Source organism: Danio rerio, chromosome 13 (assembly GCF_052040795.2).
Source record: "Danio rerio strain M-AB ecotype USA chromosome 13, GRCz13ab, whole genome shotgun sequence".
Taxonomy (NCBI): Eukaryota; Metazoa; Chordata; class Actinopteri; order Cypriniformes; family Danionidae; genus Danio; species Danio rerio.
The window spans coordinates 22,371,786-22,389,204 of NC_141033.1; the positions used below are offsets into that span (position 1 = coordinate 22,371,786).

The 17,419-nt window shown below is 36.1% G+C and overlaps 1 protein-coding gene across 5 annotated transcripts in view; it reads left to right on the plus strand.

The window, feature by feature from the left end:
* The window catches only part of atrnl1a (attractin like 1a), a 465,931-nt gene that overhangs the window by 144,783 nt on the left and 303,729 nt on the right, over positions 1–17,419 (plus strand). For 4 of the 5 annotated variants that reach the window (XR_015505851.1, XR_015505852.1, XM_087279119.1 and 1 more), the window contains exons 17-18: positions 4,332–4,545; positions 8,338–8,526. Coding sequence is in view for 2 of the 5 variants with exons in the window: in XM_087279119.1 (XP_087135245.1) it covers positions 4,332–4,545; positions 8,338–8,526 (403 nt within the window). In the remaining 3 variants the exon portion in view is untranslated. Of the gene's footprint in view, positions 1–4,331; positions 4,546–8,337; positions 8,527–9,632; positions 10,248–16,694; positions 16,738–17,419 lie in introns of those variants that run through there. The other variant, XR_015505853.1, reaches the window with a different exon arrangement.

Sequence of the window (17,419 nt, forward strand, 5' to 3'; positions counted from 1 at the left end):
TCATATTAGATTTTAGATATGCAACACAGGCTTATTCTGAAAATGGAGCTCTATATACATTTCTGGAGACAAATTATGTAGCCAGAAGTTTGTATGGCTGCATTTCGTCTTTAAAACGAAAACATATGTGGTGGTAAGATGCTGTACTTTTTCGATGACAGGGTTTGAGTCCGGCAAACAACAGTTCCAGAAACCTGGTAGAACTAAAAAAAAAAGCCAAAAAATAAAATAAACAAGTAAATAACAGGGTGAGAACATGGTCAGATCTGAAAACATGGTAAAAATCAGGGGACTTTTCTTTTTCGGGACTGCTCAGTCAGTTGACACAGACCTCCGGTGGATTTATGCGAGAACAGCAGGCACTAATGGCAATCGTGAGAGAAATTTGAGATTTGAAATAGCGTACACAGTGGCCTCTGGTGGATTTGCGAAAACAAAAACTCCAGAAAAAAAATTACCTACTGGGACGCATTTCATGCTGTCTGTAAATGTATATATGGGTACATTTTCATAATGAGTCTGGATTGTAGATTTGTTAAAAAAGTTATATTTTATAGCAAGTAATCTGGCACAAACACCTCTATCCAACTATTTTTTTAAAGATTTTTTTCAAATCCAATTTTAAAGTGATTCTTTAAAAGCCCCCAAGCATGTTAGGTTTTTCTGTCTTAGTATACAAACATTAGCTTTTACAGTTTACTTGTTTAGTCTCTGTGTCAAATCCAGATGTAGTGGCAGATGTTTCAGGGTATAGGTTTGTTTCTAAATGTCAGTACAGCTTACACTTCAAGTCGAAAAACCTTACTCATGCCTTCACTAAAAAGCCAATTCTGCTCAAAATCTGTGGAGTCTCCCTGGTGCTGTGGTGTAAATATTTGTCATGTGTTAATTAAAAGGAAAGGAATGACTCTCCATAATCCGCTCCCTTGCTGATTGCGGCGTGAGCCTCGATGTTTAAGCAGCTTTTGTCCTTTGAAGATTAACACAATTTTCTAAAGGACCCACCTTTGATGTGAAAAAGATTCACATGCACTGCTTTTCTCAGTTGCCACTATTTTTCGTCTTTTCTGTCACTCATACAGACAGTCACGCTCGCTTCCTGTGGCTCAACAAACTCACGGGAGATCTTAAACCCTTTAAACGTTTTAATCAAAGCACGCCAGACCTTTTCATACTGGGAAGTTGTTAATTTGAATGGAAAATCTGAAGGGTTGGGGTATGTCAAATTCAATTTGTTTTGCCTTGAATTGATTATTAAACTGTGCATTGGCCTTTTGCCTTTCCTTGAAGAAGACAGAAATAAAAGAGAGGAAGAAAAAACTTGTATTTGTAAGACTATAGCACATATTCTACAAAGACGACATGCTTATTAGCCATCAAAACGTCAAGGTGCTCTGAATGGATGTCCAGCAGAAACTGTGTAATGAGGTAAAAATCGAGTTCAGATTGAGTTCAAATTGAGGTTTATGAAGATGAATGCTTCTCTTTTATTCCTCTGAATTTACCACATCCGTAAATATGTCAGTCTGTTTATCGTTTTAACTTCAGACGCCTTTCTGGTCTTTACACTAATGTTCATAATCGCGAGTATTTATGAACGCAGGATGATAACAGCTCATTGAACCTGTGTTCAAAGTGACTTTAATGCTTTTAAACAAGCTTTATGTCAGATGTGTGGCTCAATTACATTTCAGCACCCAGCAAATGGAAACAGCACTCAAAGTTTTTTATTCATTTGTTTTATAATAAATAAGTTCATATGAACTTTTCTGCATTGGCTGCTGGAAATGACAGCTTTTGCCTGCAGTTGCTACTACTACTACTACTTTTTAATAATGATAATTATTTGCATAGACGCTGCTTTGTGTTATTTTAACATTTGTTTTTGCAATTGTTTATGGTATTTTAGGTTTTTACCTGCTTTTTGTTTTGTTTTTAACTTAGTAACTATTTTTTGTAATATAGCTTTGTTTAGGATTTTTTGCTTTGTTTCAGGGTATTTTATGGGTTTTTCCCTCCAAGAATGTAAAATATTATGCCAAATAATTTAGTTAAATTTATTATTTAGCTATTAAGGATTTTTTTTTAAATTGTTTTATTTATAAATTGTAAAACACATAACAAAAATACAACATAAGTACAACTAAATCATGTATCAGTAAACAAATACATTTATTCATTTTAGTCCCTTTATTCATCAGGGGTTGCCACAGCAGAATGCCATCTTATCCAGCATATATTTTACACAGCTGATGACCTTCCAGCTGCAACCCAGTACTGGGAAACCTCCATACACATTCACACAGACACACTACAGCCAAGTTAATTTGAATTTACAGCCAATTTAATTTAAACCGAAGCACCCGCAGAAAACCCACGGCAACATGGGGCGAACATGCAAACTCCACATAGAAACTTCAAATAACCCAGTTGGGCCTCGAACCAGCGACCTTTTTGCTGTGAGGCGACAGTGCTTACCACTGAGCCACCGTGTCGCCATAAGCACTGAAGAGTATTTTGAGCAAAACAAAAAATAAAAACAAAACAAACAAACAAAAACACAAGTGCAGTCTTACATACAGAAAATACATGTCTACAATGTGCTGACTAGAACTAGTATCCAGTACCAAGCAAGGAGTTAGGTGTGCAGACTCAATCACAAAGAACAGGGTCAAGCTGAAGAGTGTGGACATGTTTGCCAAGGGGTTCCCACGGTTTGATGAAAAAAGTGCTAGGTTAGTAAAGAGAGTACCTAATTTTCTCTATTTTTTTTAAATGAAATAAAGAACATTTCTTATGCAATAAGTGTGAGATGGAGGGTGAGGGCTCTTCCAGTTTAGAATAATTATTTTCGAGTTCAGACTGCATGTTTTTTAAAGTAGTCATGTCACAGATGTTTTCACACTGCATGACTATCTGGGCTAGCGTTTCGTCGCTGCTTTGTTTACACCGCAAGATGGATCTGCGACAGGGACTTTCACATTGCATGACTTTACTATAGGAAGAATCGCCGACAACTTCGTCCAAACTACGTCTCACAGCCAAAAACATGTAGTATATCTTTTGTTATTAACTACATAATGAGAAAGAAGCCTTTAATGGGGTAGAACATGTACATGTTTGCTCACCTGGGTTTAAAGGGAATTAGCCATTTCTCCTTAACGTTGATAATAAACTAATTTCTTTCTGTATGAAACGTCAAACAGACACGGTTGCTCCTGAGTCCTGTCAAACCTCCACTAGTTTTTCCTCCATTTCGTGGGTCCAAATAAACCAAATATTATTCTCCCCCAGCCTTCCGCTGGCCTGCAGCAGGTATACACACACGCACACACAAGTGAAAGCTGCTCTCTCATTGGCTGTAGGTGATGGCTGATGTTATTTTCAGTCAAAACTCAATTCACACGGCATGATTTGAAATCGCCGACAGCTCCAGATCTTTAGCATGCCAAATATCTCACAGGCATCGGCGACTCATCTGCGATTCTCTCAGATCGTGTCTTTAAAAGTTTGTACTGTGTAATTGTCACTCACGTGCACAAGCAGCGATTTGCCTGTGATTTCAAGCATTTGTCGGCGATTTCTCAAAACCTGTCGGCGAGCCACAATCGGGACTAAAATCACGCAGTCTGAACTAAGCATAACCGTCTTGCCAAAAGTGTTAAGAAGGCTACAAAGTCTGCAAAATAAGAAGGTAAAGTGTGGCCAGGTGGGAGAACCCCAAAAGCTGTTTGGATTTTAATGAAATCATTCATTCATTTTTAAATCATGATGGGTTTTAATTGACAAATCTTTAGTAGTAAAGCTTTTTTGTTTTAATATTTTAACATTTGGTTTTTTCATTTTATGCTGTTATTTTTAGGATTTTTATTGTTTTTGTTTTGTGTTTTTATTTATTTAATTGATTAATTTATACATTCATTAACTCTGTTTTGTTTTATGCCATTTTGACTTTTAATGTTTAAGTTTATGTATTGATTTTGATTCCCTATTGTTATTTTATGTTTCTTTTATATTATTTTAAGAAACATTTTTTTCAAAGTATTGCCAAAATAATTTGTTATTAATGCATTTTAATAAATAAATGAATTTATAAATCATAATAAATTTTACTTGAGAAAAAAAAAGTTTTCATCATGGAAAATTTCTTTCAAGCTATTCTATATTATATTATGAATACTTTGTACTACATATACAAACACACATAAACCTAAAAACCTAATAATATAACAAGCCCAAAATGTTCACTAATTATTGACAATACAGATTGTGACATATGTTGTACTATATGTGTGTATAAGACATGAGGAAATGTGTTTTGTCTTTTGCAGAAACTAACTCCCTGGGTGGGTCTGAGGAAGATAAATGTTTCATACTGGGGGTGGGAGGACGCGTCTCCCTTTACTGCCAGCACACTGCAGTGGTTACCAGGAGAGCCGAGTGACTCAGGGTTTTGTGCTTACCTGGAAAGAGCTGAGGTAGCCGGACTCAAAGCCAAACCCTGCACTGCCAACACCGAGGGGCTGATCTGTGAGAAGCCCATTGGTGAGAAAAGTTTTCTTTGTGCTTTTTTTTTTTCTCTTTTGTAACGCGAACCTGGAGGTAATTCAGTGCCTGTTCTGTGGTGGATGCTGTTCTTACACATCAAACCCAAACTGAATCCCTGGCTCCCACAGAAAACTCCAGGTTTCAGAAAAATTGGAAAGTTTTACATGGTTCCACACATCTCTAAGTAGACTTCTATTAAATTTATTCTGTCTAAATTCGATTGAGGAAGCAATTCAGGTGTAGTATTCTCAGCACAGTTAAAGTCTGATATAAAAAAAAATGAAGAAAAGAAGGGAAAAGAAGTTTGAAGAAGAAAGTTAGCATGAAAAGTGTATTTACTTACTTTAATAAGTAGATATGTATATGCTTTTTCTCTTAGTAACAAAATGAACAAACAGCAATATTGGTTGTGGTGAGAAAACAGCAGTTAAGAAAGCTTCTGATTATATTGATATTTGCATGAGCTCTGCTCTATTCATACATTATTTTGCTTGAATGAAAGCAGCTTTATGTTTTAAACATGTTTCTGTCAAAGTCAAAAGCTTCTAAAATTGGGGCTGCAGGCCTGCATACCCAATAAGGATATACAATCCATTCCACAACACTTGATCTAGGCAGGGGCGAACCATATATGGGCAATGACGGATGAGTCTATCGCAAAAATATCAGCATAATTTATATGTAGATTATTTAATTAGATTTTATTGATATGCTTTTCTATCGGTATAATGGACCATAAGATTTTTCACAAACTCTAGTGTGACCGCAGTTAGTTTGATCAAGTGTGTTTAATTAGGATTGGAACTAAACTTTGCAGAACTGCATCTCTCCAGGAAGAGAGTTTGACACATGAGGACTACACCAACCTCAACCCTAAACCTAGCCCTTACAGCAGGGGTGCTCAAACCTGTTTCTGGATTTCTGCAGATTAGCTTTCAACCCTGATCAAACACAATTAATCCAACTAAGTGGAATCCGAAGAAGTACTTAGTGATTGAGAAGAGGTGTGTTTGATGAGGTTTGTAAACTCTGCTTGAAGGCAGATCTACAAGAAAAGGATTGGGCACCCCTAAGTAATCGGTTGTGTTTTAACATCTACACCACAACCCTAAACCTAGCCATCACAGTTATTTAAAAAAAAAAGGATTTATTGTTGTACAGCATCACAAAAAGATGCTATATTTATCTGCACATTTTCAGTAGCCACAGCCAGAACACTTCTAGCCATAACTAAACTAATGGTTTCCTCCCATTTAGAAGCTTGGACCATGTTGTCTGGACTGTTTGTCCTTAAATGTTTGGGTGTGCAGTTGAAAACCACTGATCTATAAGATACAGTAGTGTGCTCTTAAACAATGACAAAATCCACTTTAAGATGTAGACATTCAAAACCTTCTTCAGTTTCTGACAATATTGATCAGCGACTTCTTTACATCTCTCTGAACTTCAGCTTGTCATCAGATCTTCTGACAGTTTGCATTCTTTTTAGAATCGGATGCATCCTGCACCTTACAAGTCACTATATTACAATTGAATCAATCAAACACACAGTCTGCTCTAGCCTAGAGACACAAAAACACACATCAGATCATATGCACAAGGATCAGACCACAAAGCATATTTTGTACTGATTAAAAAATCCCGTAAGTGCTGTATTTTAATGAAGAGAAATGTTAACTAAGGTGATATTGTCATTGCAGCTGTCATGAGTAACAGATGCACTTTATCTCAACAACTCTGACTGGCCAAGCTGTGATGAAAACTACGTAAACGCTATTGGTCATTTTAAAAAGCGGATGGGCTACTCAGCTATTACAGTCTATAATTATTTTTAGTTGAATTTATATGAACATGTTAAACAAAGCTGCACATTACAGTTAAGTTTCCAAATAAGGCTGGACCACAGAAATAAACCCACCTATCACACAATCTCTATGGACCAGTGATTGGTCCATTCAACAAACAAGCAAATCAATAAATAATTATCAGTTAAAACAAGCATCTATAGGTTGTTTTTGTCTCAATGTCTTTGATATTCTAAATAAGCAGAGCTGTTGAATATTCTCTCACACCTCCTTTGTTGCATTGGCTGTTGTGTGTTTATCGGACTTGTTTGAAACTCTGGAACAGAGACACAGAGGAGGCACAAATTAAGCCTTGAATAATTGCTGGACACTCCTCTTGTGCAGACATAAGCAAAGGGCATAAAGAATGAACATCAGCTCCCCTCATCTTGTTTATTCTGCTCGTCTTCATGTTTTATTTACATTGTTCTGCTCATTGTGCTCATTTCAGTTTTATGTCTTACTCTACAGAAGGTAACAAACCAGTCTTTTTGGGGCATGTCATTATGCCTATAACATTCATCATCAATAAATCCCATTATCTTTAAATGTTTATAGCTAGTAGTAATACATCTATTATAAAACCTAATTGCCATAGGGTGCAAATGCCTAAGACCATATTGTGCTGGTGGATTCATAATATATCTTTAAAATAAACAAAATCTTAGCATTAACTTTTAATAAATTTAAATGAAGCGCTATTATATAACATGAATAAAGTGTTTTAAATTCTGCAGTCTTCATTTGCTGATCAAAGTAAGTTTCTTGACATGGATAATATGGCTGTACAGATGTTCTTGCCTTCATTAAAACACAAGATGTTCTTTGGATTTTTTCTTAATGAGTTTTATACAGATTTCTGAAGTTTGTGCTAATGTTTCTTTTGTCAATAACTATAAGGTTGAACTAAATAAATAAAGTTAATAACAGTGCTCAGCATAATTGAGTACACCCCCATTTTGAAAATGGATATTTGTATCTATTTCTCAGTGAATATAGGCAATGCATTTTTTGTGCATTTAAACAAAACTGATTTATTAAACAGATATATTTATTAAAATAATATTTTAGTCACCAAACATATTTAGAAATTGAAAGAAAATACAATTAAATTCAAGCAAAATATTGCAAAGAAAAAATACAACCTACAAAATTTCTATGAAATGTTCATTTTTTTTGTCTCTTGATTTTTCCTCTTTTTTTAAAATTTGTATTTAATATTTTTCTATAACATATACATTTGGGTGTACTAGTTTTTGGATCGTTATCGTGTTTTTTTTTTTTGTTGATTAGCTCCAGCTTTGGCTTCAGTACTGGCTAGCCTAATGTATATGCACACATGTAATATTGTATAGCTTCCTATTAAAAATATTAATTTAAAAGATAGATTTGTGAGGGGTGTACTTATATATGCTGAGCACCGTAGATGTGACAGAAAAATAGAAACATTAGATGATAAACCTTACAAATAAAATAAAACCAATAAACAAATAATAGTTTACATTGCCAACAAACTACACAAAATAAGATTTCAAATACCTAAATTGAAATCAAGATAGAAGTTATTAATAATACTCAAATAGATCAAAACTGAAAATAGAAATATAAAACCTTTAAAAATAAAATGTATGAAAAAACCTAAAGCACCTTAATAATATATTACACACAAATGTTTAAAATAAGCTAAAAATAACATAAAAGCTTTTTATACTAATTATATACACTTGTATGATTTAAATGTAGTGTTTATTTTGGCTGTTTAAGATTTTGAATAGTTTTTTATAATTTGCATTTGTAATTTTTATTTGTGGACTTTTCTGTGTATTATCAGGAACTTGTTGTGTATTTAGTTCACAGTTGTCTATATAACAGATTTAATGTTTCAAATGATGTAACTTGCTTTGGGGTCATTGCAATACTGACTACTGCATTTTCCTCCCCCTAGTGAGTCCAAACCTTAGCGTGCGTCCATGTAAGATGCCCTGTGCCCTGCGAACCACCTGCGCCAACTGCACCAGCCAGGCCATGGAGTGCATGTGGTGCAGCAGCACTAAACGCTGTGTGGATTCCAACGCGTATGTGATCTCCTTCCCCTACGGCCAGTGTCTGGAGTGGCAGACTGGAGACTGTGGAGGTGAGTCAACACTGGAACCATCAAGGACACTAGCACATTAAGATATATAGCAGACTAGAAGCTGGAGTTATGAGTGAACTGGTGAACACACACACTGGCACACATACACACAGAGCTTCTAACTCGTTTACTTTCCGCCTTCTCATTTTTCCCGTCTGTTGTGAGCCTAAGGGAGATTGAGTTCTGAGAGAGCAGATGCTGTGAGCGCTCAGCCTTCTGCACAGGCAGGTATCAAACTCACTATAAACTCCTGTCAACCCCTGACTGGCCTCCACCGGAAAATCTATAAACTATCGACGTCTTTCCGGCCTTGCACATGAGACTGCAAAGACAGAAAAAAGAACAAAAAAAAAAACGTATTTTGATCATCGCCTCCACATCTTATTCAGACCTTTGACTTATAGCATAAATGTCAGTCTTCATTGAAGGTTTTTTGCCCAAGAACTGCCCACACAGTAAGAGATCGTCTAAGGGTCATGTAAAGTGACCTAAGGGCTCACTCACACCGAGTGCATCGTTGCTTCTAAAAACACAGAATTTTGGAATGAGTTTTAAAAAAAGTTCAGCATAGCGCAAAGTCCATGTGACACTATATTATGCACATTATGTGATAATGACAATAACGGACCCATTAGAAATAGGAAAACAATATGTTATGATAAGCACATGAAGATAAATCGCATAACTCAGGATATTCTGGACAAAGCCACAATGAGCCTCCACCACCATGATTCATTCAGTCATTTTCCTTCGGCTTAGTCCCTTTATCATCAAGGGTTGCCACAATGGTATGAACCGCCAACTTGTTTGCTAACTCATGTTTTACGCAGCAGATGTCCTTACAGTTGCAACCCATTACTGGGAAACACCCATACACTCGCATATGCACACACATACTGTACACTACGGCCAATTTAGTTTACTGGAGCACCCAGATGAAAAACGGGGAGAACTCCACACAGAAATGCCAACTGTCCCAGCTGGGACTCGAACCAACAACCCTCTTGCTGTGAGGCAATAGAGCCAACCACTGAGCCACTATGTGGCCCCTCTTCTTCATGATATAACGGTAAAAAAAAAAAACGGTTATCATGCCATCTTTCTAGTATAAACAGACGGTCGCAATTGTTGCCTCTGAGCTTATCTGATTAGTCCACTGCTTTTGGACTTGACAGTGATGAGTTTCGCTGCAAGTGAAAGTTGAAGATTTTTTAGGTTGATACAGCATCTAGAAAATGTGCCGCTCATGTGCGCACTGCTTCAAAAGATGCTAGAGGTGAGCGAAGTGGTCAAACACTTTCCTCCAGTTCCTATTTACATTAAAAGACAATATAAAAGTAGTACTTGTTGAGCTATTGTAAATTTTCATGATGGCACAAGTGCAAGCTAATTGACAGTGCATAGTCTTTTTAATTGGCTAATTCATTCAATTTCTTTTCGGCTCAGTCCCTTTATTAATCAGGGTTTGCCACAGAATCATGAACCGCCAAATTATCCAGCATATGCAGCAGATGCCCTTTCAGCTGCAACCCATCACTGGGAATCACTCATACACTCTCATTTACTACGGATTAATATATAATTTAGCTTACCCAATTCACCTGTAGTCACCTATATGTCATTGGACTTGTGAGGGAAACCAGAGCACCCGGAGGAAGAACACAGGAAGAACATGCAAACTCCACACAGAAATGCCAACTGACCCAGACATGCACGAACCAGCGACCTTCTTGCTGTGAGGCAACAGTGCTACTCACTGCGCCACCCCTGTTTTGGTTAATATTTTTGACAATTTTTATCTGAAAAAAAAAAGTTGAAATTTTAAAATGATATTTTCAGGCATTCATTTTAGCTGCTGAGAATTATTAATTAATTGCCCCTTGTGCAAACCTGGACATTTTTTTTTCTTCTGTTGGTCAGTTTGGCCATATACAACCTGCATCTAAATTCAGTTAACAATACAGTTTTTAGTTAAGTGTTCTACAGGAGTCACAACAATAAACTCCTGATAAATTCAGGTTGGAACAGCCACATTTACACAGTCTCTATACAGTCTGTATGGAACTGAACTGACAGATGTGAAATGACATATGTATAGTATTTTTCAGTGTTATACTATAACAGGAACTAAGTATATATTTTAAGATGTTTTTTTGTTTGGTTTATGTAAACTTTTGAGCAGTATTTAAAGCGCTTTTATTTATAAAGTTAATGTAAATCCAACCAACAATTGTGTAATTAGCCGCTTTAACTTTGTTTTTTGCATTTTGGAGATATTAGCTAAATATTCATGGCTGTTTGTTTCCTGAAAACATACCTTGTGGCTTCAAACTATCATTCATGACATCACACAATTTTAAGATCAAAATAATGTCAGATTGTTGCTGGAAATAATGAACAATCATTTAGGAAGTGCTTCAATTCATTTTCATTTTTGTGCTTTATTGTGTGGGTTCTCTTAAATCACTCTGGGTTTATGTCATGTTAGCTCACTATTTTGTTAAAGCCTGCTTTCAATTCAATCAAATGCTCAGGTCATATTAAGAACAAAAACTACACTAATACACAACGCCTTGAGCTGCAGTTTCAGCCACACAAGTTTGCAAGTTCAGTTATCAAATATCCAACAGTTCTATGGATTGGAAAAACACTGAACGGTTGAATATGTTAGCAACAACAGAACTTGCGACCATAGTTACTAACGATGGTTTTGGGAAACGCACCGCAGATATAAACTAGTGATTGCAGCCATCACTTTCTATTTTTATATGCGTCATGCGTCAGTGTGTGAACTGTAGGCAGTCCATGGGTGCACCTTCTGAATCTGAGGCCGTTCAGATCTCTGCTCAGTCACTTTATGATTCAACAGCTCCTTTAGTTTCTTCTAAGTAGATTTGCAGAAATATCCCTATACACAAGAGCGATATCATGTGGTCCCAAACAATGCAGAATCATGCCAAAGTATCCGAAGTGACTGATGGTAATCGTCTCAGAAAAGCCTTAGGAGTAGCTGACGCGGGCTTACCTTGTATAGTCATCAGCAAGTTTGTAGAGGCACGGAATCATTCTTTCTTTCTGCATTAAGAGGCACTGGAGCTGGCATCGTAATGCGACGTAAATGAGCAGCTGCAACAGGGACGAGAATGAAAAATAGATATGCAGTCCAACCGAGAGGCGTAATGCTTAATAACCAACATATTTCTCCTGAAAAAAAAAATAGTACTACAAAAACCTGACAGGCGAAAATTGCCTGTCTATAGTGTCTCAGCAAGTCGAAAGTCTTGAGACCCAGCGGCCATGATCTCCTCTTCTATTGGCCATTACAGAGTTACACTGATATTACTGTTGTTTCTCTGTGGATGTGCTGGTCATCGATTTTATCTGGACTGTGGAGACTGAAAGCCTCCAGTGCATTGTTAACTTGGATTTTGATGTCTGTATTTCATAGAGGCAATCTGTCAGACAATAAACATCATTAAGGTCAGCTCTCTGATGGAAGTGAATTGCTAGGATCGCTTTTCATCCTCCAAGGAGTCGGATTATGAGCAAAAGCAAATATTTTGCTGAGTGATTCTTTGGTGTGAAAGGCCCCGTAGATGGACCTGTTGTGATGGAGGATAATTTAATTAGAGAAAGTGCAGTTTTCATGTTTAAACAAAGCTTCAGACAGAGATAAAGAAGCAGCTTGACAGCCTGATAATATGCACCTCATCAAAATGGAAATGAAATTCTTCACTGGCTCAATGTGCTCAGCAAATATAGCCTTTTCAATGCAGAACTTGAGATAAACGAAATACTGTATTGTACAATGTGCCAGCATGTTGCGCATTGGCTGCGTCCATTGTGTTGTACTGTTACGGAACGGAATGAGTTTGACATTTTTGTCATTTAATAACATTTGTTTTAAAGTCTTTGTTCAGTTGTTGAACACAGACACATTTGTGAGAATTGTCGAGGCAAGAAGTAAAACTGTATGGTGAGTCTAGTTTTCATCATTTTTATTTTATGTTTTCATTTATAATCTTAGCAACAGCTGTTCTATGGATAAGAGTTTTCTGCAGTTAAAAAGTCTGAAGGTGGTCTTTTCCTATTGAGTACATTTGTCTTATCTTGTTTTCAGGACTCGCTATTTTATTTAAAACTGATGGAGACTATAGGTGTACTCACATATAATAATACGATGATTGCCATAACCCAACCTAGGCGTGATTGCTCCCCCCCACTATTCTCCCAACGACCTGCGCACACTTTCCCAGCCCAAGCATGCTTTAATCATACACTACCTAACTAAAGTCTTGTTGTCGATCTCATTTGTAAGAGCAAAAAATAGTAACTTGACGTCTAGTTAGATCTAGGTAGATTTTTCTAATGAAATATCTGTTGAACTGCATCACAATCATCACAAATTCTGCAGAAGACTTATTGGAACCTGCATGGACCCAAGTTTCTCACAGATTAGTCAAGTTTGGTGAAGGAAAAATCATAGTTTGGGGTTACATTCAGGATGGGGGCGTGCAAGAGATCTGCAGAGTGGATGACAACATCAACAGCCTAAGGTTTCAAGACATTTGTGCTGCCCATTACATGACAAACCACAGGAGAGGGCAAATTCTTAAGCAGGATAGCACTCCTTCTCATATTCAGATTGGCCAGACCTGTCAGCAAATATGAACATTATTGAGCATGTTTGGGCTAAGAGGAAGAAGGAGGCACTGAAGATGAATCCAAAGATTCTTGATAAACATCATGCAAGAATGTCGTTTCAGATGACTTTATTAATAGGTTAGCAGAGATGTATGGATGCAGTCCTCTAAGCTCATGGCAGTCATATACACAATATTAATTCTTTTTCCACTGCACTATGACTTTATATTCTATACTGTATATTATTTCTGTTAGGTGATGAGACTTTTGTCTAAGTATAGTCAGACCTTGCTGTCCTAATTAAACAATTAAAAATCAAGGCATGATCATATTTTATTTTGGTAAAATAAGTGAAGTTTTTAAACTAATTTCGAGAGGAGCACGTGATATAATTGACAGCAGCTGGCCACCTATCTACACTCATTAGTTAGCCAATCAGATCTATCCTAACCCACTATAAGTAGCCTAGCTAGACATTACTCCCTTATCTTCGTTTTCCGAAAAAAAACCCCATCCACCCCTTTCTCCTCCTTTTCTCCTTTACAAAAAGGGGAGCTCTCGAGAACCACCTGATCTCGTACTCCCCTCACATGCTCTATGGACCTGGCGGGAGCCCTGGGCTCAACTATCTCCGAGCTCAGGGTTCTCTCCCGGGACAGCATGCCAAACCTGCTTACAGCTGTCAAGCAATATCTAAGTGTGAACTCTTGAAACATAATCTAGAGGCCTTTGCTTTTTATATAATCCAGTTCTGATACCAAATAATCAACTAGAAATTAAGTTATTATTTGTTTTTCCCAAAACATGGAGAGGCGACAAGACTTGTCAGGTAGTGTAGATGATGCAACTTTATTTTAACAGGAAGAGTAGCTCTCTCACTTGGTACAATGGAGATTGCTTTAGTTATATTGTTTTGTATTTGTTGGAGTCATTTGAGATGCAGTGAACAGATCCACTGCTTTTGATGCTCCTAAATTTTCATAAAAGTCATTGTGCTGGACGAATTAGGAGTTTTGCTGAAGTTAGCAGCTGAAGTACAGTGAGGAGTTTGCATCTTTGATAAACTATGACAGTTTGTGTTCATTAAAATGTTAGGAGTAATTAATCCATCTGAAACTGTCCCTTAAAGTGACTTTGCTTCTTCAGTTGCATCTTCCAACCGAACTGCTCTTTGGCCCACCTCTTCAGATAGCCTAGTGTGTGCACACCCTATAACAGCAGGAATATCATACAATTTTACAATAGGTGCATTGTCTGTTTTTATTTAATGTGATTTAGTATAAAGCTTCAGATGCAGTCAACCACATGTTTCTAATTTAACTTCTTTGTTGATGTTGTCACATGTAGGGGTTGCAGAAACTGCAGAAGAGAATAAAAAGGAAATAAAGTACAATAATTATTTATTACGTCCAATACATACACGTAGGGGGATGTGAACACACCCAGGAAGTCAATCAAGATACAATAGAGAGCTAAAGAAACAAAGCAGCTTAAATAGACAGACTGATAATTAACTAAACGATAGACGGGTAAAACTGATAGACACCAATGACAGTAGGAAACAGAAGAAAATCTAGGTCAAACTAAATAGAACTACAACAGAGAGTGCATGTGACAACCATAAAAGTCAAGATATTATTGAAAAAAGTACTTTTATGAGATTATTTATATTACATGGTTACCTAAAGTAACACCACAGAGCAGGAAAGAAAGTCAAAGCTGAATTTTGATCTTATTAGTTGTATTTTATTGGTAACTGTGCTATATTTCTTGTTGTCATCAAAGAATGAAATATAAGACATTTCTTAGTCAGCAAATGTGGATCTATCTAATGATTATAAGTTCTCGTCTAGTCTTTGTCTTGACCCACTTTATCTTGGTCTTGTCAGTATAAACTCCCTCAACTCTTGGTCTTGGATTTGGGGAAAATATCTAATTGCGATTATTTATTTATTTGTAATTTTTTGACAGATATTGCGATTTCGATACGATTTGCGATTTAATTTTGCATTCAAGTCAATCAATCAATAATCTGTATTTTAGCTTCTTACTGCTAAAATGCAGTGAGTGTTAGTTAAAAAAAGCAACTTAAAAGATATTAACTTATATTAGCAAACAACTCTGAAATTGTACTTTGCTGTTGCTTGCTACTAGATTGAATGTCACTCTCAGTACTTTTAGTTGACATTTTAGCAAGGGCGTAGGTTTACACTTGACATTGGTGAATCAAACAGCTCTCACCCCCCAAGAATGAATACTATTTTTATATATCAAAATGTAATATTAATTAATCCTCTCCTCATACAAGTTTTAAGTTAAATTAAATAATCAGATCCGTAGCCAAGGGGGGTTCTGGGCATTCTAAAGTTCAAAAGTTAAATTATTGTTATTATGTTTAATTTTTTTTTATTATTATTCAACTGGCCAAATTCTGACTGAGGAAAGTTGAATGTTCTGGCCAGTTTGTTATTTGCGTGTAGGCTTCAGTTTTTAATTTAAAACAAATTTTAACAGATTTCCAATATATATATATCTGACAATCTAATCCAGTAAAAAAAAAATCTTAAAATGTCACTAAACTGTATTATTTATGCCTCATAATTAAATAGAAAATCAAGCGAATAACTGCAAAAATAGCCCATTCAAAAAGCTGGCAACAGGCCAGACAGTGTATGTTAAAAGAATGTTTATTAACTGATATAAAGGGAGAGTTTAATAAAGACTTCCGTTTATTTTAGCCATAGTGCAAATGAAGCATGTCTCATATATATGAGTATTTGGCGCACAGGCTATAGTTTTTCTGACAAATTGTTTCAATCAAAATTGCACATGCTACTATATCAGACTATATATATATATATATATATATATATATATATATATATATATATATATATATATATATATATATATATATATATATATATATATATATATATTATATCAGCCTGCTTTAATGATAGACTGTGCGCTAAAGAGGGGAAAACATGAGCATTAACGCCATTATTATGATGAACTCATTCAGACCACTCATTCAGCGATCTTCAGCTTATATTACTTATACTTTTTGTTAAAGAAAGCTCTTCATGTCCAATTTTTGCTGCCGTCATTCTCACCTGTGTGTGTCACACATGATTCAATCACTGTATATAATCCTTCAGAAATCATTGTATAATTCTTTCTTTTTCGTTCAGCTTAGTCCCATATTTATAAAGGGTTGCCACAGCAGAATGAATTATTTATACTATTTCAGCAAATGTTTACAGCGGATGCTTCCAGCAACAACTCAGTACTGGGCAACACCCATAGACTCTCGCGTACACACACACACACACACACACACACACACACACACACACACACACGCGCACACACACACAAACACACACACACACTACGGCCAATTTAGTTATTCAATTCACTCATATCACAGGTCTTTGGATTGTGGTGGAAACCAGAGCATCCGGAGTTAACCCTCGTGAACATTCAAACTACACACAGAAATGTGTCGGGACTCAAACCAGCAACCTTCTTGATGTGAGGCAACAATGCTAACCACTGAGCCACTTTGCCGCACATCGTTTTATTAAATGATTGTATTAAAATGCTGATTTGCTTTTCCATAACATTTCTTAAAAATATGAAAACAGTGCTGGAAACCACCACAGATTATTTTCATAATTCATTCTTGATGATTATAAAGGCCAGAGAATAAAGACCAAGGGATACTAATTCCGTGCTTAATAACATTATTAATCTTTTCAAAAGAAAAACAAAAATAAACTGTTTTGCATGGAATGTTATCCACATTTAGAAAAGATTTCCTCTTTTATATTATATTGCCATGTTGAGTTCACATGTCCAAAGACTTATGTAAAAATTTATGAATCAGCATGTGAAAAATCCATTATTGTGAATATTGCGGGGGACGTGCTGCCCTTGATTCCTATGCCGTTTCTTTGCTCTTTCTCAGGAAAGATCAGCAATAATTCTGTATTATTTTTTTTTCTTTTCCATTTTATGCTTGTTAATCCTGACTTCAATCTATCTGACATGTGTCCCTGTCTCTGGTGGACCTGTCCACAAGACAGATGTTGTCTTCCTGTAGAAAGAGATTTCAGAGTCTGAGATGCTTAGAATCAAATTTAATGTCTAAAATATATAAATATATTTATGCATAGAAAAAAAAGCATCTGTTATAAAAATTCAGTTCTCATAGCTGATGGAGATTTCACAAAATGTCTCGGAA